Raw genomic sequence first — 27726 nt, forward strand, 5'->3', positions numbered from 1 at the left:
TCAGAGTTTTATGATTTCAGGTTTTACATTTGTCTTTAATCCATTTTGAGTTAATTTTTTGTGCATGGTGTAAAATAGTAGTATAATTTCATTCTTTTGCACGTAGCTGTCCAGTTTACCCAATACTATTTATTTAAAAAACTGTCCTTTTCCTATTGTATATTCTTGGCTCTTCTTTGTAAATTAATTGACTATATATATATATGGGTTTATTTCTGGACTCTCTATTTTGTCCTATAGATCTATGTGTCTGTTTCTATGCCAATACTGTACTGTTTTTGTTTGTTTCTTTTGTTTTAAAGATTTTATTTATTTATTTGACAGAGAGAGGATAAGTAGGCAGAGTGGGAGAAAGAAGGAGAGGGAGAAGCAGGCTCTCCACTGAGCAGAGAGCCTGATGTGGGGCTCGATACCAGGACCCTGGGATCATGACCTGAGCCAAAGGCAGACGCCCAAGCAGCTGAGCCACCCAGGCACCCCTGTTTTTGTTTTGTTTTTTTTTAAGATTTTATTTATTTGAGAGAAAGAGAGAGTGAGAGGGCGAGTACAAGCAGGGGGGAGGGGCAGAGGGAGAAGGAGAAGCAGACTTTCCGCTGCCGATGTGGGGCTCGATTCCAGAGATCATGACCTGAGCCGAAGGCAGCCACCCAACCAACTGAGCCACCCAGATGTCCCCATACTACTTTGATTATTATAGATAGATAGATAGAATGGTAGATAGACTTTTTAAAGATTTTATTCATTATTTGAGAGAGACAGACAGAGATAGCAGCAGAGATAGTGAGAGAAACAGAGCACACCCAAGTAGTCAGAGAGAGCACAAGTGGAAGAGAGGGAGAAGCAGCTCCCCGCTGAAGAGGAAGCCTGATGCGGGGCTCGATGCAGGGTTTGGTTTCAGAATCCTGGGATCATAACCTGAGCTGAAGGCAGTCGCTTAACTGACTGAGCCACCCAGGTGCCCTGATTACTATAGATTTATAATCCAGTTTGAAATTATTGCATGATGACTCCAGCTTTGTTTTTCTTTCTCAAGATTGCTTTGACTATTCAAGGTCTTTTGTGGTTCCATATACATTTTACTATTGTTCTATTTCTGTGGAAAATGCCATTAGGATTTTGATAGGGATTGCACTAAATATGTAGATTGCATTGGGAAGTATGGATATTTTAACAATATTAATTCTTCCAATCTGTGAACACAGAATATGGCCTTTACCATGTCAAGGTTCATTCCCTCTATCCTCACTTCCCTTGAGAGTTTTTATTATAAATGGATGTTGAATTTTGTCAAATGCTTTTTTCTGCATTTATTGAGATGATTATATGACTTTATCCTACATTTTGTTAATGTGGTGTATCATGCTGATTTTTTTGATTTCCCCTTTAATTTCTTCTTTCATTGACCCACTGGTTGTTCAGTAGCATGTTGTCTAATCTCTATACATTTGTGATTTTTCTGTTTTTTTTTCTTGTAATTCATATCTGGTTTCATACCATTGTTGTCAGAAAAGATGTTTTATTTGATTTCAATCTTCTTAAATTTATTGAGACTTGTTTTGTGCTGGAACATATGATCTGTTGTGAAGAATATTCCCTGTGCACTTGAGAAGAATGTGTATTCTGCTTTTTATGGAATGTTCTGTATATATGTGCAACTGGTCTAATGTGTCATTTAAGGATGATGTTCCTTATTGATTTTCTGTCTGAATGATCTATTTATTGATGTAAGTGGGGTAATAAAATCCCCTGCTTTTGTTTTTGCAGTGCTGTCAATTTCTCTTGTTACATCTGTTAATTTTGCTTTAGATATTTAGGTGCTCCTATATTAGAGGTGCATAAATATTTACAAATGTCATATCCTCTTGTTGGACTGATCCTTTTATCATTATGTAATTCCCTTCTTGTCTTTATTACAGTCTTTGTTTTAAAGTTTATTTTGTCTAATGTAAGTTTAGCTACTCCAGCTTTCTTTTGGTTTCCAATTGTATGAAACATCTTTTTTATCCCTTCCTTTTTTTTTAGTCTCTGTGTATCCTTACATCTAAAGTGAGTCTCTTGTTTAAAGATTCACTTTACATGTAAGGCAGCATATCGATGGGTCTTTATTTTTTTATTATTCATTTAGCCACATTGGGTCTTTTGATTGGAGAATTTAGTCCATTTACATCTAAAGTAATTATTGACAGGTATTTGCTTATCGCCATTTTTTAAAACTGTTTTCTGGCTGCTTTGCAATTCTTCTGTATTCTTGTCTTCTTTTCCTCTCTTCCCTTGTGGATTGAGGACTTTCTTTAGTGTTATGCTTAGATTCCTTTCTTATTGTCTTTTGTGTATCTACTATAGGTTTTTGCCTTGTGGTTACTATGAGGGGCATATATAACAGCTTATATACATAACAGTTTATTTTAAGTTGATAGAAACTTATGTTTGAACACATTCTAAAACTCTACATTTTTACTGCCTCCCACTTCACCTCTTATGTTTTTGATGTGACATTTTACATCTTTTTATTTTTTGTATTCCTTAACTAATTATTGTAGTTATTTTCATTAGTTTTGTCTTTTAACCTTCATATGAGTTTTATCAGCGACTAACCCATTACCTTTACTATACATTTACCTTTACCAATGAGATTTATACTTTAATATGTTTGCTTGTTACTAATTAATGCTTTTTATTTTTTTAAGCTTAAAGTAGTTCCTTTAACATTTCTTTAAAAGCCAGTTTGTGATGATGAACTTCTCTAGCTTTTGCTTGCCTGGAAAACTTTCTTTCTCTTTCAATTCAGAATGATAACTTTGCTGGGTGGAGTATTTTGGGCTGCAATTTTTTTCCTTTCAGCACTTTGAATATATTATTTGCCTCCCTTCTCACCTGCAGATTCTGTTGAAAAATCAACTGATAGTCTTTGGGGTTTCCCTTGGATGTAACAACTTGCTTTTCTCTTGCTTTTTAAAAAATTCTCTCATTATCTTTAACTTTTGATATTTTAATTATAATGTATCTTTGTGTGGATCTTTTTGGGTTCATCTTATTTGAATCTATCTGGGATTCCTGAATATGGATGTCTGTTTTTTCCCCATGTTAGGTAAGTTTTCAGCAATTTCTCTTTCTTTCTTTCTTTCTTTCTTTCTTTCTTTCTTTCTTTCTTTCTTCTTTCTTTCTTTCTTTCTTTCTTTCGTCTGTCTAAGATTTTATTTATTTATTTGACAGAGAGAGACACAATGGGAGAGGGAACATAGGCAGGAGGAGTGGGAGAGGGAGAACCAGGCTTCCCACTGAGCAGGGAGCCCGATGCAGGGCTTGATCCCAGGACCCTGGGATCATGACATGAGCCGAAGGCAGATGCTTAACAACTGAGCCACCCAGGCACCCCAGCAATTTATTTCTTTAAATGAGTTTTCTCCCCCTTTCTCTCTCTGGTCTCTTCTGGGACCCTTACATTATAAATATTATTCTGTTTGTTGTTGTCTCCAGGGTCTTCTAAGTTATCTTCCCTTTTAAAAATTCTTCTCTCTTTTTGCTGCTCTATTTGGGTGAGTTCCACTGCCCTGTCTTCTAGATCACTGATCCTTTCTTCTGCTTCACATAGTTTGCTGTTGAACCACTCTAGTGTATTTTTCACTTCAGTTAGTATATTCTTCAGCTCTGTGACTTCTGTTTACTTCTGTGCTTTCTTATATTTTCTATCTCTTTGGTGAAGTTCTCACTGTGTTCATGCATTCTTCTCCCAAGTCATTGAGCAGCTTAATTACATTATTTTTGACTCTCTATCAGGTAAATTACTTATCTCCATTTCATTAAATTTTTTACTGAGGTTTTATGTTGCTTATTCATTTGGATCATAATCCTCCGTTTCCCCATTTTTCTTGATTCTCTATGTTGGTTTCTATGTATTAGGTGAAACACTACCTCTTCCAAGCTTGAAGGAGTGGATTTGTACAGGAGGTGAACCTTGTTGTTCAACATTGCTCTAGCTCTTGGTTGTCTCTTGAACCTTTGCAATTACCTAAGCAACGTGATTTATTCTTGATACGTCCCAGGTGTTGAAGTGTGCCAAGACCTGTCAGTTTTCCAAAGGGAGGGATCTCAGTCAGCACCTACTTTCAGGCTTACTGCAAGCCAGATGCTCAGGCAGCAGCTTTAAAGTATTCAAATATATACAGTCCTGTGGTGCTGTAATTGTAAACGCTGCTGACCTTCAGAGCTGGTGACCTGGAGGTGTCCCTTGGGTGACAGCTGCAAAATTTGGGGCTTCAGATGAGTGTATAAGCTCCTTCTGTGAGGCACCAGTGCACTGTAGCAAGGCCTGAAGAATGCAGAAAGATGGCCTCACATGGCTTATATTCCCTGAGAGCACCTCTGCAGCCTCTAGGTATGTGGCAAACTTGAAGTTTGCCCTTCAGATGCAAGTCACAGGACAAGTAAATAGGCCTCTTTCACAGAAAGATCGGGAGTGTGTTTCAGACTTCTATCTCTGTAGTACTCTGGGGATGTTAACCTGCCAGGAACTGTCTCTCTGTTACAGTCTCATGGGTCCCAGGAATGCAAGCACCTCTGGCTACCAGAGCCAGGTGACTGAGGAGCATCTCCTGTGTAGACTTCATATGTCCAACAGTTTTAGCAAGGCAGCAGGAGAGCACAGAGCTGGGACACACTTGCTTGAGCTATCAAGGTAGAGAAATAGTGCAAAAATGGCACCTGCCAGTGCCTCTATCCCTGGAGAGAGTCCCATAGGCCTCTGCTCCTCTGGCATATGCTTTAAGATTAGCAAACTTCACATACAGTCTATGTACTTTTCAAACTGCTACTTTTGTGTTGGTCCCTAGGGTAAGTAAGTCTGCATACAAGCTCTTTAACAGAAGTACTCTAGTTCCCTACAGCCCTTTGGGTTTCCTGGATGTGGTTTTCAAAGCCAGACATTTTGGGGGCTCGTCTCTCCATTGCAGGTCTCAGAGGTTGGGGTGACTGATGTGGGGCATGAACTCCTCATTCCTCACGGAGGAATTACAGAATTATGAAATCACTCCCAATTATGGATTGCCATGTGGCAGGTGGGGTTTGGTAAGAATATATCTCAGTCTCTCCCACTCATCTAGATGTGGCTCTTTTACTGTTTGTTGTAAAGGAGCTGTTCAGCTAGTTTTCAGATCTTTTTCAGAAGGAACTATTCCATATATAGCTACATATTCAGTGTGTCTATGGAAGGTAAGTTCAGGATCTTCAAATGCCACCATCTTGGATGCCCTCTCTCAAGTTGCCTTTAAACACTGACTAAAATTAAATATTTTGTTTACATGCTGTTTTTCTATGATCTGTATGGAAATAAACACAGCAGCTCTGAGGAACAACTGCATTATTATCACATAGTCTTTGATCTATACTAAATATTTAATAAAACTAGTCTTCAAATGTCAAAAAAGAGGGGTGAATTGTATGGCATATGGCTTATATCTCAATAAAGCTGTTATTTTTTTAATAAAACCTTTACAAAGTTTATGGTAAATGGTAGTTTGTTCTTGCAAGTGTCCCTCAGCTGTGAAATCTTAGTTGTCACTAAAGTCATCCATACAAGTTGTTATAAATATACTGGCAAAATGCTTAGAATGACATACAGTTACTACTGGAGTGCTTAGCATGTACTAAGCTTCATATATAATATGAAAGATATTATAAAATAAAGGAATGGATGAAAATTTGAGAAGGGAAACGCTTATGCAATACTCATAAAAATTAAGCTCCCAGATAAATTGTGAGTGTATCAGTCACTGGATGTTTGGAGTTCATGACTGTCAACTCTTTGTCTCCTGGATATTTTGGTAACACCAAGAACATCTTTTTATTTCAGTAACTTCCATGAGAGATTATCAAATGACCTACAATGTGCTAGTTGCTGAGGAATATGGTTCCTGCCCTTAAAGTGTTTCACTGTCAATTTGGAGAGATAAATATAAACATTCGTACATAGTATTACCTGAGATAGGTACTATGAACTGTCTAAAGTGCTTTAAAACCTACAGCACATTTATTTGAATATCTTCACAAAGCAATTCTAGTGTTTTGGGATAAATTTAGTCTTAAAAGGGAGCCAAACAGATTTTGAGCCAAAGCCAGTGAATACAATTGTTATCTCAAAGCATCCATATAAATTCAAAAAATTATAATATGTATCGTGGGAAACATCTTTGAATTTTAAACTGCATAAAATGTTTAGTGGGCTTATAGGCTCACAGGTCCTGTGTTCTACTCCCATGTTTCTTCCTCTCTACCCTTATACAGATCTACAATGCACGTTGGGAGTTGCTGTTAAATTTCCCATCTTTTCCCAAATGTTTCTCCCTCTCTAGTGTCTGGGACTCTTGGCCAATCTCCATTTTCTTTCTCCTTTATCTGTCATTTTCCCAGATATTTCACTGACATTGAGGTCTCTGCCTGTCCAAATTTGGCTATTTCTAGAGTTCTGTCCCAGGCATTCCTTTCTCCTCCATTAAAACATTACTGTGGGCAGTTATATTTCCTACTATGCCATGCCCTAACTCCTATATGCATAAGTCTGGCAAATCCATATTTCTAGCTCTGATTTTCCCCCTGTGCTTCATATCCATATTTCTAGTTGTCCAGATATACCAAGCATGCAAAGGAAGATAATTTCCTCTAAGTGATGTCATCTAATGATGAGGCTAACAGCAATTTTGGAATTCCTCTTTAGGAAACTCCTGCATAGTACAGTAGTGTAAAGCATTCATTAGTAACTTAATGAATTTTGTTTCAAAAATTGGGTTACCCATAGGGATTATTTATTGCATTTTCTAAATGGGACTTTAAATTCTTTTGGCTATTTCCAAAGACCAAACCCACCTCTCAAACAATGATGTGCTGCTATTTTGAATATATGTGTGTGTGTGTGTGTGTGTGTGTGTCTCCATATACACACATATACATTTTGATATGCATATCATAAGCATATGCAACAAGCTCAGAAATATTTCAGAAGAGTTTAATTTTAAACAGGCAGTGTCAGGATCAGAGGTATCAACTTGCATAACCTCCCAAGATTTGACGAGGATAATGTTCATTTTCATAGATAAGCTACTGTATGTTTGCAAAAATAAGTTAGATTGCTTTACAGATATATTTATTTTATTTGAGAGAGACAGAGAGAGAGTGAGTAAGCAAGCACATGTTGGGGAGGCTGAGGGAGAGGGAGACAAGCAGACTTCCTGCTGAGTGCAGAGCTTAAGGTGGGGCTCAATCCCAGGACCCTGAGATCATGATCTAACCTGAAATCAAGAGTTGGAGGCTTAACCAATTGAGCCACCCAGGCTCCCCGCTTAGTGTTAGTTTTTGAAAATCTTCCATTGTGCAATGAATGAAGTGCCATCATGTGAACGTACACTCTGCAAGACAGATGGCACGTAAAGTCCTGGTGTCTGGCTTTTAGGGGAGAGCGTCAAAGGATGAACACTTTTTGTTTACTTGAGTGCCAGGTACTATCAGACGCATTCTTTTTTCCTTTCTTATTGCTAAAAGAATGCTTTATGTATCAGAAATAGAATGGAATTTCACATTCCTGAAGTTGTGAATATTGCTATTTATGATTCTGTTCTCATTTTTTCATAACAAAATCATGAAGAATTTTCTTCCACATTTAGGCAAGGCTCAATTCTCCAGAAAAATTATGAATTGTTTGAGGAATATTTCAAATGCAGACATGGAGTAAAGTACCATGAGAGGTACACTTACAAACTTAAATATTTGTTTTGTGGGACAACTAAAATGGTATTGAGAGAGCTGGAGGGTATAAAATTATTGATAAATAAAATAGTACACTGTTTAGAATTTTGAGCAAACTTGTGGATCTCTAGGACTAAAAATGTTTTACCAAATTGATGTGAACTCTTCAAGCTCTTTCTTAGACTGTAATATTCAAGGAAAAAAGTTGATGATATAAGAAAAAAAAGTAGACTTCTTTGCATATCACTTTAAAACCTCAGGGAAAACTTATTATTTTTTTTAGCTAAAATGGACTCACTGAAGGTTATTTATGTTCATGTTCCCAAAAACTGATGTATTTTTGATGGGAGTACATTTTGGATTAGGCTTGGCCTGCTGAGGATTGTTAAATCACAACATACACAATCAAAAAACCAAATTCTGTGAGCAAGAAATACAAAACAGTATAAACAAAACTATTGCTGGGTGAGTCCAGTTGTTTTTCTCCCAAAGTAGCAATAGATTTCCAAAACATCTAAAATTATTTGAAACTTGCTCTAACAAATAATCTAGAGAAAAAGTCTTTCTAGTATAAATTATATGCTCCACTCAGTGAAGGTACATACAGCTCTACAGCCGGCAAAACTGTTACTATAGCATCTGAAATGGACACGTTACGTGTTGCTTAAAGAGTTTCCAAATTTCAAAGTTGGCAACAGATTTAGAAGCCAATCTTTCTTTGGAAGGGAAAGGATCAAATATTTTCTCATAGAAAAGCTACAGATTATTTGTATAAGTTAAAGGACAAGGTTAAAATGTTAGACAAATATTAATTCCAGTTTTCTATATGCAGTGCACAGGTGCAACTTGAACAGCACATTATATGGTATAATCATTAAATTCATTCAACCAGACCTTAGAGAGTTAAAAACATATATTCTGAGGAACAGGACTCCTCGGTCCAAAGGATGAGAATGAAACAGTGCAGAATATTTGTGTATCAAGGTGATTCCAGTTTCCAACTGGGAAAACAGGACTGTTAACACCCACATCCCCTGACAACTGTCCAATTATGTATATCACACTTGGCCTACTGTTTGCAGTAGAAGTAATCAATAAAGGATGTGGTTGAGTGAACATAGATTTTGGTTGAACCAATGCATGAAAACTTAATCATTTACTCAGAGAGAAGAAATCAAATAGAGCAGAGATGAAACAGCCACTAAGGGGATTGTTGATTGTGCCACCAAGTTTGTGGGCCACAGATGAAAGTAATAAGGCAAATGGAATCAGTGACAGGAGAAAATGTAAAAAGCTGTTCTTAATTTCATGAATTAATAGAAATGTTTTGATGTATTTTTGGGGAGTCATTTTTAGGAACTTTCGCATCAAAGCCCGGATGTTCCATTTTAAAGAATATATGAAAATTACTAGGGCATGTCATTTCTCTCAAGCAAAAAGAAATTAATTTTCAGCTATAACAGAAAGGTAATTTTCACACTTGAAACTTTGTACTGATTGATTGAAAGATCTCCACTGTGGAAAGTTTTCTAGGAAATAATTTAACCTGAGTTTGCAAGAAAATTTACAATGAGTATGGAATAAACCCAGAGGTAGGCTAGTTGTGACCGATGTGTCTTGACCAATTCTCATTTTTGTGATTTTTCCCCCTAGATTCTTTTCAAAAGTCATCCTGATTATTTGGAGAGTCTCGGCATTTCAGTAAAATGAGTTATTTCAGTAAATGAGGCAAAAAAAAAAATGCCATAAAGAAAACTGAGGAATTTTGCTCTCTGTATTTATTCAAATTGTCTGTGTTAATAATAATATTTACTTGGTAATTTCTCAACTCACTCTCTCTTTGTTTTATAGACCATAATTCTAGCTTTTATAGCTGTGTCATAGGCAATTTTCATCATTTTATAATATCAACCCCCCCTTTTCTTCACTAGTATTCCAAGTGGGGCGGGGAAAGATGTTGTAATGCTTATTTTCTGTTACGCTGCTTAACCCCTTGTGTAATTAATATTATTCAGAACAACAGCAAAAATAACAAACACTGTTCACTATTAAAACCTTCATCAATAACTCTAATGGCATGGCCGGGTCCAGCATTACCAAACGGACAACTCTGTATTACCAAGTCCTTCAGTCTTGAGGAAATATGGCATATTTTTCAATTGAAGGCTTAGTATAAATTCTTATAACCATTTTAGAAGCTTCTAGCCTTAGAGATTATTCACCTTTCATGCACGCTCAGCTGATAGCCTTAGACACACACTTATGCTAGACATGGCTATCCTCTTCCATTTTCTTTAAAGAGATGAAATATATTTATAGAGATAGGGCTACCATTAGTGAAACTTGTGCAATTGCACAGGTTAGGAAAAAGAGATTTAGAGAAGATGTAAAGCTTCATGTGCAGCTTGATTTATTTCTCCACCACATCTCCCATAATTTCCCCTATTTTGGTTGTGTTTCATTTCTTGCCTGTTGTTGCTAATCTGAGGACAGTTTAGGACTATGAAAGGGATGTGTGTGTGTGTGTGTGTGTGTGTGTGTGTGTGTGTATGTATCCAAGAACACCAAGTCTTTAAAGTGAAATTAAAAAAAAAATGACCACAAAATTTGTATCAAGGCATTTTTAGTAATCAGTGGACTTGATTTAATAAGTCTTCTTAGATAACTAGGGGGTGAAAGAATATGCTGAGGCTTAACGCTCCCCTGAATGCTACTCCATAACCACCAACAACGCTGCAAAATGGTAGATTTGGATTGGAAATCTTGCGGTGTCCCTGGGGTACTTCTTCCGTATGGCCCCAGCAGAAGCATCTCCTGTACTCTCTTGTGTATTACATAACATTATAAAACTAAGAACCCAGGCCTACCATACAAATTGATGGCTTCACTGGTACTTAGTAGATGAGAATTCTTATAGGTGGAATTTGTTTCATTGGGTAGAAAAGTGAGGAGGAGCTCAAGCTTCTTGCCTATTATATGTTTGCCCCAAGGCAGGTTCCTAGACTGTTGGAATAGAATTGTCCCTATTTCTGCCAAAAACAAATCCTACTTTATGATATATCAAGTTATAGCTGTGCCCTTTTCTACATCTAAGCCCCAAATAACACTTCGGCCAAATTAAAACATTAAATTGTCAGCGCGCCTGGCTGGCTCAGTCGGTTAAATGACTGCCTTCAGATCAGGTCATGATCTCCAGGTCCTGGGATCGAGTTCTGCATCAGGCTCCCTGCTCAGTGGGGAGTCTGCTTCTCCCTCTCCTTCTGCCTAAGCCCCCCCTTGCTTGTGCTCATTTTTTCTCTGTCAAATAAATAAACTATTTTAACCCCCCAAAACACTCACATTAAATTGTCTGTCTGTTATTATTGCCAATATTTACCAGATAATCGTTCAACTCTCCCATTAGGTTTTACTGTATAGACCAGGAATTCAGATCCTTGAGTGGAGATTAAAATATTCCAAGAGAGACACTTGTCTTTAACAGGTGAGAATTATTTTGAGATAACCTCATACATACCGAAGTTTAAGAAATAAAAACTGTCAGTAACTAACGTGGCATTCCAACCCTGATGACATAGTAAGTGTTCAATGCAGGTTTATAAAAGAAAATCATTTTCCCCTGGAGTTTTATCTCTTTAGTCATGCTGGAACACATGTCATTTTGTAAAAAATATTTTATAAACATGTTAAGGAATGCATTTATTTGACTGTATAAGCTTAGGCCAGGTCTGTTACTACAAAGCAAGACAAACACTCCAACCATTTTCTACTGATTCTGGACTGTGTTAACAACAGTCAAGTAATTTAATAATGAAAATGAACTGCACCAAAGGGCACAGAGTTGGTGTGTTACAAATAGACATTAAACTGAAAACTTATAAATCTCTTCTTTGTGTTCAAACACCTGCTTCTTTCCCGTTGTTACATGGAAAGTAAACGTTTAAGGGATAGCTGGGTTGATTTTCCATGGGTTAGTCACCAATCTCGACTTGGAAGAGCCACAACACCCACGGGTTCCTTGCTTTATCCATGGCTGACCCCACCTTCCTGGAGTACATAGCCATACTTTCCTCATAGCTATATCTGTGTCCCTAACCACTTATCCAGCAGTGACTGCATTGCCTTTCATTTGGTACTTTGTAGAGACCTTCATTTTGTTGGCATGGGTATTTTAATATTTATTTATTTATTTATTTATTTATTTAATTATTAATGATTATTATATTAGCAGTGGTAATTATATAATGATGTACTTTCAGTTCACTAGGCATTTAATCTTTTAAATGTCTTTTAAATAACAATTTTGTCTTTTAAAACACTATCTTGTATGTGTTTACAAGCTGAAATACAGGAATTAGAACTTGACACAACCTGTATCTGTTCTTTCTCTTCTTCTTCTCACCACTACTAACTACTACTGCAACCAGCATCACCATTATTAAAAAGCCATACCTTGGGTATAAGATAACATACCAAAGACCAAGGCCTTTATTTTGATAACTTTTCTCATCCTACTTTGAATTAAATAATAACGTTACAACATAGTGCAAAAATTAAATGATCACAAGAAAATAAGTGAAGGGCAAATCACGTTTTCCATGGAAAAATTTGTTCAGGTATACTTTTATTAAATTGTCTGTTTTAAGTGAAATAGCAGGAGTATCGTTCTTGCATTCAGTTGTTTATCCAGATGCGTACGCTCAAAGGAGAGATGTCTTAATGGAAGAAGCAAGACTGAAGCATAAAGGAAAACTTTCCTCCAAGAAGAGCTCCGGAAAGGTTGCGGTGAGCCCCAGTTACTGAAGCGTACTATATATGGCTGAGCTCTCTGCTTTTTTAACCTGTGAGATGTGACCTGATTTTTCCCTTTCATTCAAGGTCATCACTAAACTTACAGAAAATCAAAAATAAAATCATACAAAGGAGGCATAGACAAAGGAAGGTTTAGGTGCATATTTTAAAATACCACATTGGTTTAAAATAACTTACGATGAAAGGGTCACTTAAGAAGGGCACTGCTTAAAATTTAAGCAGGCAGTAATGGAAAGCGACAGACCTCAAACAATTTAAGTCTTTCACAGCTGAGTGAATTCACAGTGACAGCAAGACAAGGATGTGCTAACTTACCTCTGCAGGACCTTGGCTATTGCTTCATAGGCTCTCCCCAGGCTGAGATCATCATCCAGCTCTGTAGAGATTGTACTGTACGTGTTAAGGACCTATCAGGAAAAGAAATACATATTAAATATACAGCACGACCAGATTCACTGATGTTTCATTTCATAACAGAAAAGATGAAAATTAATAGTTGTTCTTAATGTCTCCATAAAATACTTTTTGTTTATTAAAAATTCATGTTGGTTTGGTTTATTTTTATCTATAGCATAAGTTGTTTCACAGCAATGTCTTTAAGCCATGACAGTGAGGTCTTACTTTTGTAAAAATAATTCTTTTCTTGTACAATCCCAAATCTTCCAATTTATAGAACTTAGGTGTGAATAAATAATTGAATGGTTTACAACATTATTTTAAAATATGGTACTATTATTGAAGGTAATAGAAGGCAGATTATAATATTCTACTGGGGTAGCTTAAATATCACTTTTCTTTCTATAAATAGCATTTTGAAAAGCGTGAATTTAGGTGCTAAGCAATTTCTAAATCTATCATTTTATTGGATGCATATCTCACAGTTTGTGCGTGTATTCGGTATACACTAAAAATATTTCTTAAAAATGTACTTCATTACCAACAATCTCTTCAATAATCAAAAGATTATGGCTGCCACTGCCAAACATATGATCTTAATTTAATTTAACACTGACACCGTGTTTATGGTATAATTTCCCTTTCTATTCTTTTTTCTCTTTCAGTGGCCAGAAGGGGGAAATATGTAAAACAAAATTCCTATTCTTTCTTCTTCCTTCATTGTTACTTGACCCAACCTATTACACACATGAGAACACAGGAAATCTCCAAAGACCTCTATGGAAATCCTTTTTGCACATTTTCTAAGACAGAATTAGTTAAAGTCATTTGACAGCGTTTGGAGAGAGAGTCAGGGTGAGGGAGGATGTAAATATGTGCTGTGTGCTACTGTCTGAATTAGACAGCTTTGAAGATTTAAGTATCAGAGGCAGTGCTGATATTTGGTTTTACTTTCTTAAGGTTAATATTTGGGAAATAATTTCAATGAGGCCATGATGATACCTCATAAAATTTGTTTCTGTTTTTGTGTGTGTGTGGTTTATAAGTGAATGCTTGATATAACACTGATATTAAAACTTACTGATACATATTGACCCAGTGTTTTAATTCCTGTTAAACCTGCTAAGTTCAAAATTTTGATTCTTATTTTTAAGCCTCTTAATATGCCTTGTATAAACCTGAGAATATTCTCTTCACTTTGTCTTGCATAACTGACAACACCTACATTAAGTCTGATATAACTTGACATAGACCTTTCTGAGTGAAGGGGCAGAATTCATGAATTTTGTGGATTTATAAGAGATCTTATTGAATCCAAATATCAAAATATTTAGAAAGAGACCTTCTAGTGTCTTTTTTGGTCCATACATCTTTATATGACATTCTAGAACTTTAAGATTGAATATTCTATTTCCTGCCAAAAACAATTTGTTTATTCAGCAAATACCGTTACTGTGTACCAGGTGCCATGTTAGACCCTAAGAAATCTTAAATGGAAGGGAACACGCTTGCAGCCCGGAAGGCATTTACAGTCTTGTGGTACAGAGGTTTGGGTTGATGCACTGTGTGAATCAGCAATGACTGAAGGGAGGATTCCCCAGGGCTTACACCATGCTTATCCTTCGTACTCTCCCATGCCCCTGGCCACCTGAAGCAAGCAGTATAGTAAGTACCTGCAGGCACCCATTATCTTAGCGGTGTGACTCTTTACCCCACGGTTGGGAGGCTAGGTATCCAGGAAATTACAGGTAAATACTTCAGGGCTGATGACGCCTATCCCACACAAGTGTGCAGCATTTCCTGGAAGGAGCAGGGGCAAAAAAGGGCTCAGTCTGGGCTTTTGGTTTTGGCCTCAGACTTGACTCCACAGAAGCTTCCTCCTGGAGCCAGACATGGTCTACTGGAATGAACACTAACCTCAGAGTAAGACGACTTGGATTCCAGTCCTAGTTCTTTCATACAGTTCTCCTGGAGAAGCTTTTCTCAGAAATAAAAAAGAAAACCCGCTCCTGAGAGTTGCTGCGAGGCCACCAGGAGAGATTACAGAGTGCTATGTAAACCACAGGACAAGAATTCCGTGGGAATCCGAGAACCAGCCATTAGTGAACAGCTCCTCGTAGGGGCTTCCCTCCTCAAAGTAAAGGCAACACATTTTAATTTGTGGTTTGAGAGAGTTCATAGGTCAGCTCACGCATTTTACCTAAAAACAGGAACTCTCTAGGCAGTAGGAAGCATTTGGTTCATTACTGGCCCAGCAGGGAAGCTATGAATGACATGACTGAAGACCTACAAAGTGCCGCAGAGGAGCCCATCTAAATCAGACAGGACCTCTGCTCCTCAGCAGTGTGAGCTGTAGTGGGAGAGAGTAAATGCAGACAGGAGAATCACAAGAAGAACACAAGGCAAAATTCAGCAGACTGGGGAATCCTGTAGTTCGACTGAAGGGGAGTAGAAAGGACGTTGTTAAAATACACAGGAAAAACTCATAAAAGTGGAAAAATAGCACGAGATTACTAATTGTGTAGAAAATAAAGATGTTTTATATTGCTCTTATGGTAAGCTACCTTACCTGCTTTTTAATTAAAGTAGGCAGGGTATAATTTTACAAATAAACATTAATCAGTTTGAATCATTAGACAAACAGTGGAATCTTTTTTACAAAGAATACTTCAAGGGAGAAAATACAGTGTGCAGATCTGAGGGATCCACTGTACTTGACCAAACATCCCTCAGACAAGCCATATGTTGGAAACAAATCCAGGGCCTGGAACGTTAAATTCTATCACCACAAAACAAAGATAAAAGGAGAGAATAAAGACTCTCAGGTGCAAACTATTTTGATGAATTGGAAATTCATTATGTATGTATTTAAACTGTATTGACAATGCACTTAATCAGCCTTTGTCAAAAGACAGAGGATAGCACTGATTAAGCATAGTACTAGGTAAATTTCAACAAACCCCAAACGTGATTACACGTGATATGCGTGATTACAAGGCTATCACAGTTGGAAAAGTTAGTTCATATATCTAATAAAAATTGAGTGTCACATGGCTACTCAAATTTCTCTGATAATTTCAGTGAATAATGGAGATGAAGCTTTGATAACTATTTTACTTGAAGTTTTAAAGGCTTTATCATCCCACTAGAATAACACTGATTTACCTGAAAAAGCATTTTCAAATAGAATCCAAGTTCTTAAAATGAGATAATCTCTATTGGTCACCTAAAAACAAAACTAGTAGAATACTTAACATAAAAAATGAGAATAATGCTGGCACTATATGACAAATTCTTTGACGAATTGTTTGCTGTAAAATAAAATTTTAAGGATCATTAATTTCTTTTGCTATAATACCCTTCAAGAAAGCATTGGATTTAAGTCAAGATTGTCACCTGTCAACAAAGTGGGGGGGGGGGGAGAAAAAGGGGGGGGGGAGAGGGAGAGAGATTGAGAAAAAAATCTTCCTCCCAGAAGATTTTAAGAATAAATTTCATGCCTGAGCTTGGCACCTTTAAGGGCAGATACATAAGAAGTCACTATTAGGTCTATTAATTTCAAACACCCAATTGTTTTCTATCCTTACATGTTGAGGACTTCCAGTGATGAGGGCACATCCACTCTTACAGTCCCTTTACTTTAGACAGCATTAACACAGAAAAAAAAAATTCCAGCAATGATGGCCCTTGTACCTGTTTTCACAGATGAAATCTGCTTTAAACCACTCTGCTGACTATCACTCCCGGCCTCACTTTCCCAGATTAGATGGAATCATCTCCGCACCCCTCTGCCCAGCCAGCTGTTATAAGAAAACACTGTCCTGGTCAATTTGTTTTAAAAACTGTATGCATTTTAACATTATAGATTCACACGCAATTGTAAGAAATAACGCAGAGCGCTCTCATTTATCCCCCACCCAGGTAACATCCCGCCTGACCTCAGTACCGAAGTACAACCAGGAAACTGAGGTTGATACAATTCACCCACTTCATTCAGATTTCATGAGTTTTACACACGCTTGTGTGTGCCTGTGTGTGCGTGTGCATGTGCGTGTTAATTTCATGCGATTGAATCACATGCATCTATTCATGTAACCACCACCACCATAGTCAAGACATTGAATAGTTCTACCATTACGATAATCTCTCATGTTACCCTTTCATTTGTAGTTATGTTTGCTGCTTGGAAGAGAAAGAAGAGAGATGGGGAAAAATAGGTTTTTTCTTTTTTCGTTGGGTGAAAGAAAGGTTTGCCTTAGAAAACATTCCGAAATACCTTGGCATCTGCCCCGTTCCCTTTTGGTCCACCTCCCTCACCCTGCGTATTTGTATTTCACCAGGGAAATTTCCTTAGCTGAGTGACTGACAGAAGGACAGTAGTTGATTAAAGCAGTTCATACCTAGGTATGAACAACTCAAAGATCACTAACTCCGCCAGAAGTTGTAGTTTTACTTTTTTAAAATTTATTTATTTTTAGAGAGAGGCAGACAGAGAGAGAGAGAGAGCAAGGAGGGGGAGGGGCAGAGGGAGAGAATCTCAAGCAGATGCTCCACTGAGCATAGAGCCCAATGTGGGCCTCAATCTCACAACCCTAAGATCATGACCTGAGCTGAAACCGAGAGTTGACACTTAACTGACTGAGCCGCCCAGGTGACCCCAAAGGTTGTAATTTTAAAGGACATTTGCTAGCCCCGAATCTCTTCTTCTGGGTGGAGTTTTATGCAGCCTAACAAAGTGAAATGAAACAATTCAGTTAGTGTGTGCAGGATAATTTGGGGCAAGGTTATAAAGCAACAACACAAAGGCCAGCCTTCTCTTAAAATTCAGCCTTATGATATGATCCTTTATGCAGGTGCTGATTTCTATAACTTCTTTTTTGGGGTCTACTTCTATACCTCAGGTTTTCTAGAAGCTTCACACACTTTTCCATAATCTCCTTATCAAAGTGGTATAGAAGGGAATGAAAAAAGGGAAGAGGGGAACGTGCAGCAGTAGATGCGAACATCAGGTGTTTATAAGTCACTGATACCTAAAAGGTAACTCCCTCACATTATCGCTTTCTTCATAATGCTCAACCTTCAGAACCAATGTATTATGCAAAGTACACTTCTAGTTCATTCTATCAGATCATTAGATGCGACTGCAAGATAAAACTACATATATATATATTTTATGTACAGTGTATATTACATATCTGTATATGTAATATAGATAAATATCCCTGCTCTTAAAGGCCTTACTAGAGCAATAAGACTTATAGACATTGATATTATATAGTGCTGTAAGTCTGTATAAAGGGCTAAAAATCTAGTCCAAAGGCATTAATTCATTAAACAAAGACTGAGTGTCTTCTATGGGCCAAGCCATGTTCTGGGTGCTAGACATACAGCAGCAAAATAACACAAAATCCCTGCCCCCATGCACCACACTGTATCTAGGGGGTGGGGAGAAAATTTGTAATTAAATGTATACATGAGTGAATTGCAGACAGTGTTGGAACAACGAAGAACTGGGAAAGGCTGTATAGAAAGAGAAGAGAAACACAATCTGCATTTTAAAGGAATGACAGGATTGGGTCTGTGGTGAGGAGGGCAGCTTGAACAAAGGTTTGGGGAGGGGAAGGAGTGATACAATGACAGAGGTTTTACCAGAATACACGGAAGCAACAATGTCCAGAAGAAAGTCTGCTTTGAGATTCACCCATAGAATGTTTTGTCTAGTAACATGTACTAAGTTATCACAATTTTAATTGATGGTATAAAGTTATAAATTTTCAAGTTGCAATTTATCTATTTGATTACAAGGGAGGAATCTCATTATTGTTTTGAAGATGAGGTGGTTTATTCACTTTCATTCTTTATTCTACATGCTCGTAAACGTAGTCTTTTGCGGGACTTTTTTAATCATAGTTTTTGTCTTTCTACTTTCTAGGCAGCTCAATGTGTTTGGTTAAAATATGCCACATACAAGATGGTGCAGTTCCTTGCCTTGTTTTCCATTATCCAAGTTAAAAAAAAATTTTTTTTTAAGTAGGCTCCATGCCCAGCGACCTTGAGATCAAGATCTGAGCTGAGATCAAGGGTCGGACACTTAACTGACCAGGCACCTCTCAAAAGATTTAATGCGGAGTTGTTCCTGTGTCTAGGGAAATGAGAGGAAATACTCTTCTTTCTCCCTCTGGCATAGCACTAAGCATGCACAGCTCAAACGAATACAGATCAGTGACATGAAGTTTAAGCGGGCCTCCATGCTCTGGCTGGTGACCCTATCTTTCATTGTTTCTGTAGAAAAACAATTCATGGAAACCACCACATAAAATAAGTTCTAACATCTAGCCCATTTGGGATGGAAATTTTGTAATTTTGCAAAAATTTCAAAGAGCTATAATCCTACTTTTACTTCATATTTTTGGTATTTTCTTTTTCTATAGACATTCCTTTCTTCGCTTACCACCCTCCCCCACTGCTCTCTTCCTTAGTTAATTCAATATCTGAAATCAGTAGGGACTTCTTTTCTGAGGGCATAGACCAGGCTTTGGAGGAGCCTTATGGGATAATTAATCAAATTTCCCTCTGGGTGTTCACATTTTCTTCAAATAGCATAGGCTTTCAAGTCACACAAGTCTACTACTGAGCTGAGTGACATGTGTCAAGTGACTTACTCTCTCTGAGCCCATTTCCTCAGGTATAAAATGGAAATGAATAAAGTCTACCTTGAAGGGATGTTATAAGGTTCCAATAAGATGAGGTATTAATAATACCTACTAAAGATTTGAATAAAGCAACTGCTTAATTTCCCCATATACTTACCTGACTTATCTAAGTGGTTCTCAAATGGGGGTGATTTTGCCCCCTAGGGGATATTTCGTAATGTCTGGAGATATTTAAGGTTGTCATAATTGGGAGGGTTGCTACTGTCATTTATTGAGTAGAAGCCAAGGACGCTGCTAAATACCCTACAATGCACACAACAGCCCCCCATAACAAAGAATTATCCAGCCCAAAATGTGAATAGTGTTGATGTGAAGAAATCCTGATTTAGCCTTTGCCTCAACTATTTTCATGATTGGAAACCATCCCTTGTGGACCTGGCCACTCTATCACTGAAGAGTTATGTGAGAAAACTGTTGGTTAAGTTAAGCAAAACCTGTAACTTCTACGTGCTCGTCATGGTTGTGTTTTGTGGGACAACACAAGACGAATCCATCCTTCATCCATGTGACAGTCCTTCTAATACTGAAAGATAGCTGTTTTCCCTCCTCAAAGCCTATAGAGTCATCCAGGAGACTCTGAAATGAGTGAGAATGTAACCCCAGCAGTTTAGCCGCATTTGAATGTTTCATTTTTAGTTTCATCTGAGTTCTAGAAGAGTTTAAATAAACCCACCTGGACCAAAAAATGTCTGTGACCAAGGAGAGTTCTTGTGGGAAGAGGAGGCTCTCCTCTTCATGGAGCCCTCCCATGCTTCGGGCTACTTGATGGGAGTGGGCCTGCAGGGGAAGTACAAGGATTGTGTTGAGACCTGGTCATCCTGTCTCATTAAGCTGACTTTTTTTTCCAGGCCATGTTCTTCTAGAACACTCCATGCTTTCTCAGTACAAGCAGTTTTTAGCAGCATCTCTGTTAAAGGCTTAAACCAAAAATGGTTTTCTTATTGCTAAGGTCACTCTAATGAAATGACTCCAGTTTTTGAGTATTTACTTAGAACATTCTATTCAGTCTGTTTTCTGTGCGTTATATAACAGTGTAGTATAAACTCCAAAACACTTGATCTATTCATCTTAGAAACTTTGTATGCAGTTTATAAAGCAAGAGTATTCTGTCCTATTTCCACTGTGTAAAATGTGAACAACACTAGCTACCTCCTAAGATGTTAGGATATCTGTAAGACTCACATAAGTGGCAATTAAACACTAACTGCTGTTTATATTAAAAAAAAAAATGTCTGTGAAACCATAAAGAGGCATCCGTCAGGTTTGTTTGTAAAGAAGAAGTTATGGTCTATTACCTAGGGTGTATTTTTTACCTCTTCCTCCTTACCCATCATAAAAAGATAGTACAGCTAACTGTTATAGATCTCCTACACAAACGCAAAATTGTGCCATTTCATTACAAAAGTTTGGCACTGTGCTCAATACAGTGCATTACTTTGAGGACAAAAGAGGCAATGATAACAGATTTACTCTTATGCAGTAAGAAATACAGAAATAAAAAAATCAAGTTGACCATCTTGAGCTTGAAATCAATGTCAAGTCTTATCGGAAATACATTTATTCTGATTTCTGGCAATCTAACCCCCTTTAGCCATTTCACAGTTGGTGAGCAGAAAGGATGTTTCTGCCTCATTTACAGTGTCTGAACATGATTCAGACAATCAACTGCAACATTAGTCAAAGAAATCAGTGGCTAATGATTTCTGACAAGCACTGCAGTAATAGGCTGAGGACCAGACTGGACCACAACAACATTCAGGGCACTTTCCTGGAGTCAGCAATCAGAGACTGCAGAAGATGGTAAAAACGGGGTAAACAGAACTGTTATCACGTCACTTAAAGGCTCTTACACATTTTTGCGAAGTCATAGTATCTGACAGGCAGTAAATACAGTAATCCTTTTCTACAAATACGTTATATTGAATGAACACTGAGCACAAGCACGTTATGTAGCTCTGTAAACTGTAACACACAAAAGTACTTAAATAGTTTGCATTCTGCTGAAACTATATTCTTAAGTTAGGAGCAGTCTAGCCTTACTATTTATATGGATCATTTGGAGTACAAACTCTCTCTTCCTGAAATGCATTACTCATCATTTGGAGTAACTATTCCATACTGTTTACATTGCCCAACACACAACATGAAGGTTATGTGATCTAGTGCAGAAGGGATTGAATGTTAAAAGGTATATGTTCTAGATTCTCTTCTGCCATTAGCTCAGGGTGTGACTTTGACAGGTCACTTGGTTACCTTGAGCTTCAGTATCCAAGTCTGGAAGATAATGGGGTAGGACCAAAGGATCTATAATTCTCCCTTCCAAAAATATTAGTTGGGAGTTCAGAACTCTACATTGATATATTCAGTAATTTAAGATAGGCTCTGATTGTTTCAATAATTTGTCCTTGGCTTTAAAGTCTCTGATAAATCTATTTTTTAAAAAATCTTCTAAAGAAACAAAATGATGAATCCTTTCATTCAATTGAAATGTTATTTTCATGCTTCCCCCTCACTTGAAAAATTGCACATACTCTTAATGAATTGCTTTTTAAAGAATGTTCCTACCCTGGAATAGCTGATAGCAAGGAGAGCTGAATCTACAATGCTTTTGGTTTATATTAAATGGCAATTGCTATAAAGGCAACAATCAGTTCTCTTTAGAAATAGCAAATTTTTCTTTTACCACCTAAAAATTTTAAGAATTTGATGAAAATTCAAGGTTATCCTTAAATTATGTAAACTGAATTGAATTGTTAATCTCTCACATGTTAGGAGTTTATATTGTATTTTCAAAAAGCTTTTATAAAGATAGAAATAAACTTCAAAAAAATTCCAAGGATCTTCTTTTACCTTAAAACTGTCTCTCTAGACATCCAATATACAGAGGACTCTCAAGCCCCAAAATGATGAGGTAGAACTTCACTTGCAGCTAAAAATAAAAGTTTTCTGAATAGTAAATTGGAACATATTGCTCGAAACTGCCATTTCTAAATCAGTCATTACAGTTTTGTAGTATGTTAATGAGAGACATATTAATGAAGAATTTCGGTTCTAATTCTCAATTATTTTCTATATTATAAATCAGAAAGCATAAAAATATTTATCCTGTACAAACCAATCATGGTGTGAGTTATATGTACAGCTCCTTAAAAAGAAATTTTCCTGCCCTTAAGTTCTTGTTAGGAAAATCCAGTGGAGACTTTGTTTTATATTTTGCTAGAAGGTCCTTGACCAAAGGCAGTCCAGTAATCTGTGAGGTGGCCTGATATAAAAAGTCCTATTTGGTGGAAGACTATAGTGATTGGTTAGTTCTATCATGCTCTCTTAGGAAATTTAGACCCATTGAGCAGTTGGTAATTGCATAAGTGAGGAGGTGCTTCAAGATAAATGAACATCAAGAGAGTGATTGAGTTATGTCAATAGAGTGAATCCAACTGACTGTTGCTGCTGAGGGGATAGTAAGAAAACTCAGCCCCTTGTGTTCTAGGGCCCTCCAGTTCCCAAGAATCTTTCAGTCAGTGAGACCCAACCGTCTCCTGATTCCAGGTATTCATGGGATATGATTCCTCTTGTTACCACAGGAATCTCTACAAGTACTTCCCTTACTTGAGGTAATCTGAATGAATCTCTTGTACCTAAAGAATAAAACAGAAGTATTGAGAGACAAAGGGCTCTCTAGAGCTAAAGTGGCAAATAAATAACTTCTAGGCTTTTTCCCTTCCAAGTTTGCCACTGAGAAAATAGTACAGGGTGATTCTTTCCATGGAAGTAGGCCAGCAAAAACAGGTTATAGAAAATGATTAGAGATTTCATTTCCAGAAAAGATTCTGAATGAAAAGAAGTTTGTGTATTTTTTTTAAACTAAGAAATTCTCAAGCCCCACTTGGTTATGTTTATATGAGGATGAAAAGGGATTGTGACAAACGATTCCATTATACCTATGATAACATTACCAATAATTTCAGTTGTCTGTACTTTATGGAGACTAAAGATGGTGGTGGCAAACCAAATCAAATGAAGTGCCAGTCAAATCTAATTTGACCAAACATGTATTGTCACTCACTTTGCCAGTGCAGAGACGTCAACATTTATGTCTTGCTGGAATGTGTGGGACCCTGGGAACCTCTCTCCAGTCACAGAGACCTTTCACTACCAGGAATGAGCCCAGTGCTGTCCACCCCACATCCTTCTGCCTGCGTTGTTCTTTCTTATTTCACGCCTGACTCTTCCAGCCCCTGTACACACACATACCACTTCTTTGTGCTATTATAGCACTCACCACAGCACCATATGTATCTACTTATTAGTATTGGTCTCTCTACAGTTAGCCATGGGGACAGGAACTGTATCTGTTTTGCTCTCCATTATACCCTAGTTCCTAGTTTTATGTTAATGCTGAATATTGTTGAATGAATATGGTAGAGCCCTTGGAAGAGACTGGTAGTGAAGTACCTGCCAAAACATTAAAGTGGATGTGACGAGCTGTTGTATTATAATACCCTTATGATTATATTCTATTAATGATGTATTTATAATTATATAGTATCTCTATAATAAGATTATATATAACTAACTGGCTTAAAGAAAAATAAGCTCTTACATAAGTTAAGTATAACATTTATATTAAATATACATCACAGTTTGTTGTCAATTATATTTTATTGCATTATATTATATATGTTTTGCATCATATCTCATTCAATAAAGACAAAAAAATGTGGCACTTTATAACTATGGTAAATGGAAAGTATGGGAAAATTTTCAGCTAACAGTCAGTCCAAGAATTCAAGTATTAGAAAACAGGCCAAATTCCTAAAGGACAACTTAAATGACTTTTCAAAATGACATAAGAGCCCCCTACTCAATGTGTGCTTGTTTCATCTAATCATATTCCCAAATGACTCGGTTTCCCCATTACAGGCCCATTATGCTCAGTGAGGACATGCAGATCCAAGGCTGAAATTGTTAGATTAGTCATGGTATCTTGAGGAAATAATTCTTCCTATCTGTGGAGGGAGGATAAATCATTTTTCCCCCTTTCTTTTAGTCTAGACTGATGACAGACAAATGTGGTTTCTATCTTCACAGGTAACAAGCTAAGACAGATAGGTAAGCAGTGAAAAGTCACTAGCTCAGTGACAAACAAGGTTCCCTAGCTTCCCCTGAACTGTCTTCCATTTGACCACTTTGAACGTAATGGCTTCTGGCTCCACAGGAAGGGATCAAAGTGTGCCCTATATTAGTGTTCTATATTACCTAGGAGGTTTGAATAAACACTAATACTGTGAAAATTTCTATATTTCTGCATGAACCAATTCCCACTAGGAGATTTGTCTTTCCCCCTGGAGGTAGAGCCATCATCTATTCGTAATCCCTCTTACTAGATTTCTCCCCTCATTTAAGGCAGGATTCAATAAAATTTCGTTCTGGTTCCCCCTTCTCAGAAACCCATGAAAGCCTTGGAAAACATTTTCAGCATATTCTCTCTGTACAACCTGATATCCTTTCCACCACAGGCCATTATTCTGGTAAACTCGGTAAACCCTAATTTAGATCCACGATGTAATGCTTTCAGATCAAGCTGGGTAAACACGTTTCTTTAAAATAAAACATGGTAGGAAAGTCTTCCTCTAAATGCTCACACACAGAGGAAGCTTCATCTATTACCCTTTTGCCGTGATGGAAGAGGCAAGAAAACAATTTATGAGTCATTTCCATTCTGACAGATGCGACCAGGACTGGAAATGCAATGCCTGCCAAGAGCTTTTATCAAGTAGGTTATAACAACTAGTAATAAGTGTAAATAATAAATGGCTGGAATCTTAGGGGAAACAGTGGCAATACGAAATGATTTTTGGTACTTCTGATGGGGCTCTGCCACTCTTGGAATTCCCTGCCTTCCCAGTAGAGTTTTGGCCTGACAATAAACAACAGTTTAGTACTTTATCTAATCCCAGCCAGGAGGTGAGTTCAACAGCAAGCTTTTGCAGATGTTCACATCCAATAATCTATCCATAATTGATGAAACAGGGAGGTCAGATGTAATGGCTGCTACTATTCCAGCAACAAATAAATGGTTATTGACAAAACAAGCCAGTGTGGCGCAGAGCGCTGAGCAGTGACAGGCATGCGGTGGTGCTGAGCAGAGGCGGGGAGGGCTCCTGGATTCCTCAGCCAGCCGTGTGGCAGGAGGGCCACACTGACACATAAGCAGATGGAGGTGACTTGGAAAGGAAAAGGGAGGTTGCTGAAGTACAAAAAAAAAAAGAAAAAAGAAAAAGATGAAGACAGGCAGAGGCAGAGAAGAAAATGATGAGTGAGCCTTGGGCAAGGCTGGGGACCCGGGTGAGTACAAATGTGTGAACAGTTCAGAAATGCCTTTGAATGTGTGCACTGTGATCCAGATGTCTGGTTGCTTTTATCACCAGTGTGTCTTCACTCATAGAGCTGGCTGTCACACCGCGCAGCCTAGGTGACTCTAACACCAAAGCGCGTGCGTGGGATGCTTTGGTGCCCGGACCCTCCCTCCTATGGAGGGACATTCATCGATATTCCATTTAACACTGCAGACACCTTCTTTTCCCTATGCATTAAAAAAAAATCTATGAAAATCATTTATGCAGTTTTAACAATATTTTCAGATAAGTCAGAGATGCAAAATTCTGAAGCTAGAAAATTTCTCAAGCCTGGGACTAATCCTGAAATACGTGCTGCTTAAAATCAAATTTATTGCAAAGGAATGTGAGTGGAAGGCAAAGTTTTCTTTAATAATAAAAAAACAAACACTGCACTCTATTCACCTCAACCTAGGCAAAGAGTATAATAAATGCATTAATCGAGTATACTTTTATTGACTGAATAAAATTCAAGATATTTAAACATAAATAAATAGCCGAAATCCTACATTTCTATTCCAGTGCTAAAAAAATAATGTTTTTACACAGTTTACTATGCAATATTGTAAGATGAAGAATGGTAGAATGAAATGGTAGTTATTATTGCTATAGGTAGTCATAAACAGGCTTGGGACAGAGATGTTTTAAATATTAATATTCCTAAAATCACTTAAATCAATTTAACACTCTTTAGTGGTTTATTTAGAAGCGTGATTTATTTTACACTTTTCAACCAATGCCTTTGATCAGCTCTGAAATAACATATGAGCTGAAAATAAAATAGCAAAACAAATTGCTGCTAGCATTCCTATAGTAAGCTTTAGGTTTTATACGATAAACTAGAAAATTACCATTAGACTTGGCATTTTCAAATTATTTATCAATACTTAGAGATGGAGAATTATAGAGCCCAGAAGCAACTGTGGAGATCATCTTTCTAATAACTTCCTAGTTGCTCCGCTTCCTGAGCCCTGCCATCCTCAAAGCTGAGGTCCTTCCGTTTAGCAACTCTGACCTGCCACAGTCCCCAGGGCCATCCCGGTCCCTAATCTGCCAGGGCAGAAACCTGGCATCACATCAGTCTGCTGCAGATTATATTCTGTTTTAAACTCTATCAAGGCGACAGGGCTCTTTCCATATGCCTTAACACCAAACTCCCAACACGTGTCCCAGCCCCTGAAGCCGCATTCCCATCTTGTTCTTCTTGCCTAAATCTGTCTTGGTACCATGCTGAGTCCCTACTTACTGTGAGCTTGGAGACCTACCTTGTTGCCTCAATATGCTCTCATCAGGAGTGCCAGTCCTAAGTCTCAGTCCCTGTGGCTTGGTGCTTGTCACTTGCCAATGGCATTCACTACCATTTATAGAGCAAAAGCTACATATGTGAAGTGTTTTATATTCATGGTACATTTAATGTGCCCAGAGCCCTTTGAGATAAATATTAATATCCCCATTATACAAATGAGATAAACTTAAGTGCAGAGAGGTTATGTAACTTGCTCTAGTATACACAGTCCTAGGGTTGGAGAAGAAGAAAGGATTTGAACCAGGTTTACTGGACTTCAGATCCTTCTTTTTTGTTCTTAAGCACTGTGATACGCCTGCCGCTTGATTGTGGCTGACTTAGACCTTCACTTATAGCTTAAAACCTCCTGGCACCATTCCCAGAAGCTGTTCTC

The 27726-nt window shown here is 37.5% G+C and overlaps 1 protein-coding gene across 2 annotated transcripts in view; it reads right to left on the reverse strand.

Annotated features, from left to right (window-relative positions):
* The window catches only part of TTC29 (tetratricopeptide repeat domain 29), a 388892-nt gene that overhangs the window by 95657 nt on the left and 265509 nt on the right, over positions 1-27726 (reverse strand). For both annotated transcript variants that reach the window (XM_026499440.4, XM_057310110.1), the window contains one exon: positions 12859-12950. In XM_026499440.4, coding sequence (XP_026355225.3) covers positions 12859-12950 — 92 coding nt within the window. The remainder of the gene's footprint in view (positions 1-12858; positions 12951-27726) is intronic.

Source organism: Ursus arctos, unplaced genomic scaffold (genome assembly GCF_023065955.2).
Source record: "Ursus arctos isolate Adak ecotype North America unplaced genomic scaffold, UrsArc2.0 scaffold_11, whole genome shotgun sequence".
Classification (NCBI taxonomy): domain Eukaryota; kingdom Metazoa; phylum Chordata; class Mammalia; order Carnivora; family Ursidae; genus Ursus; species Ursus arctos.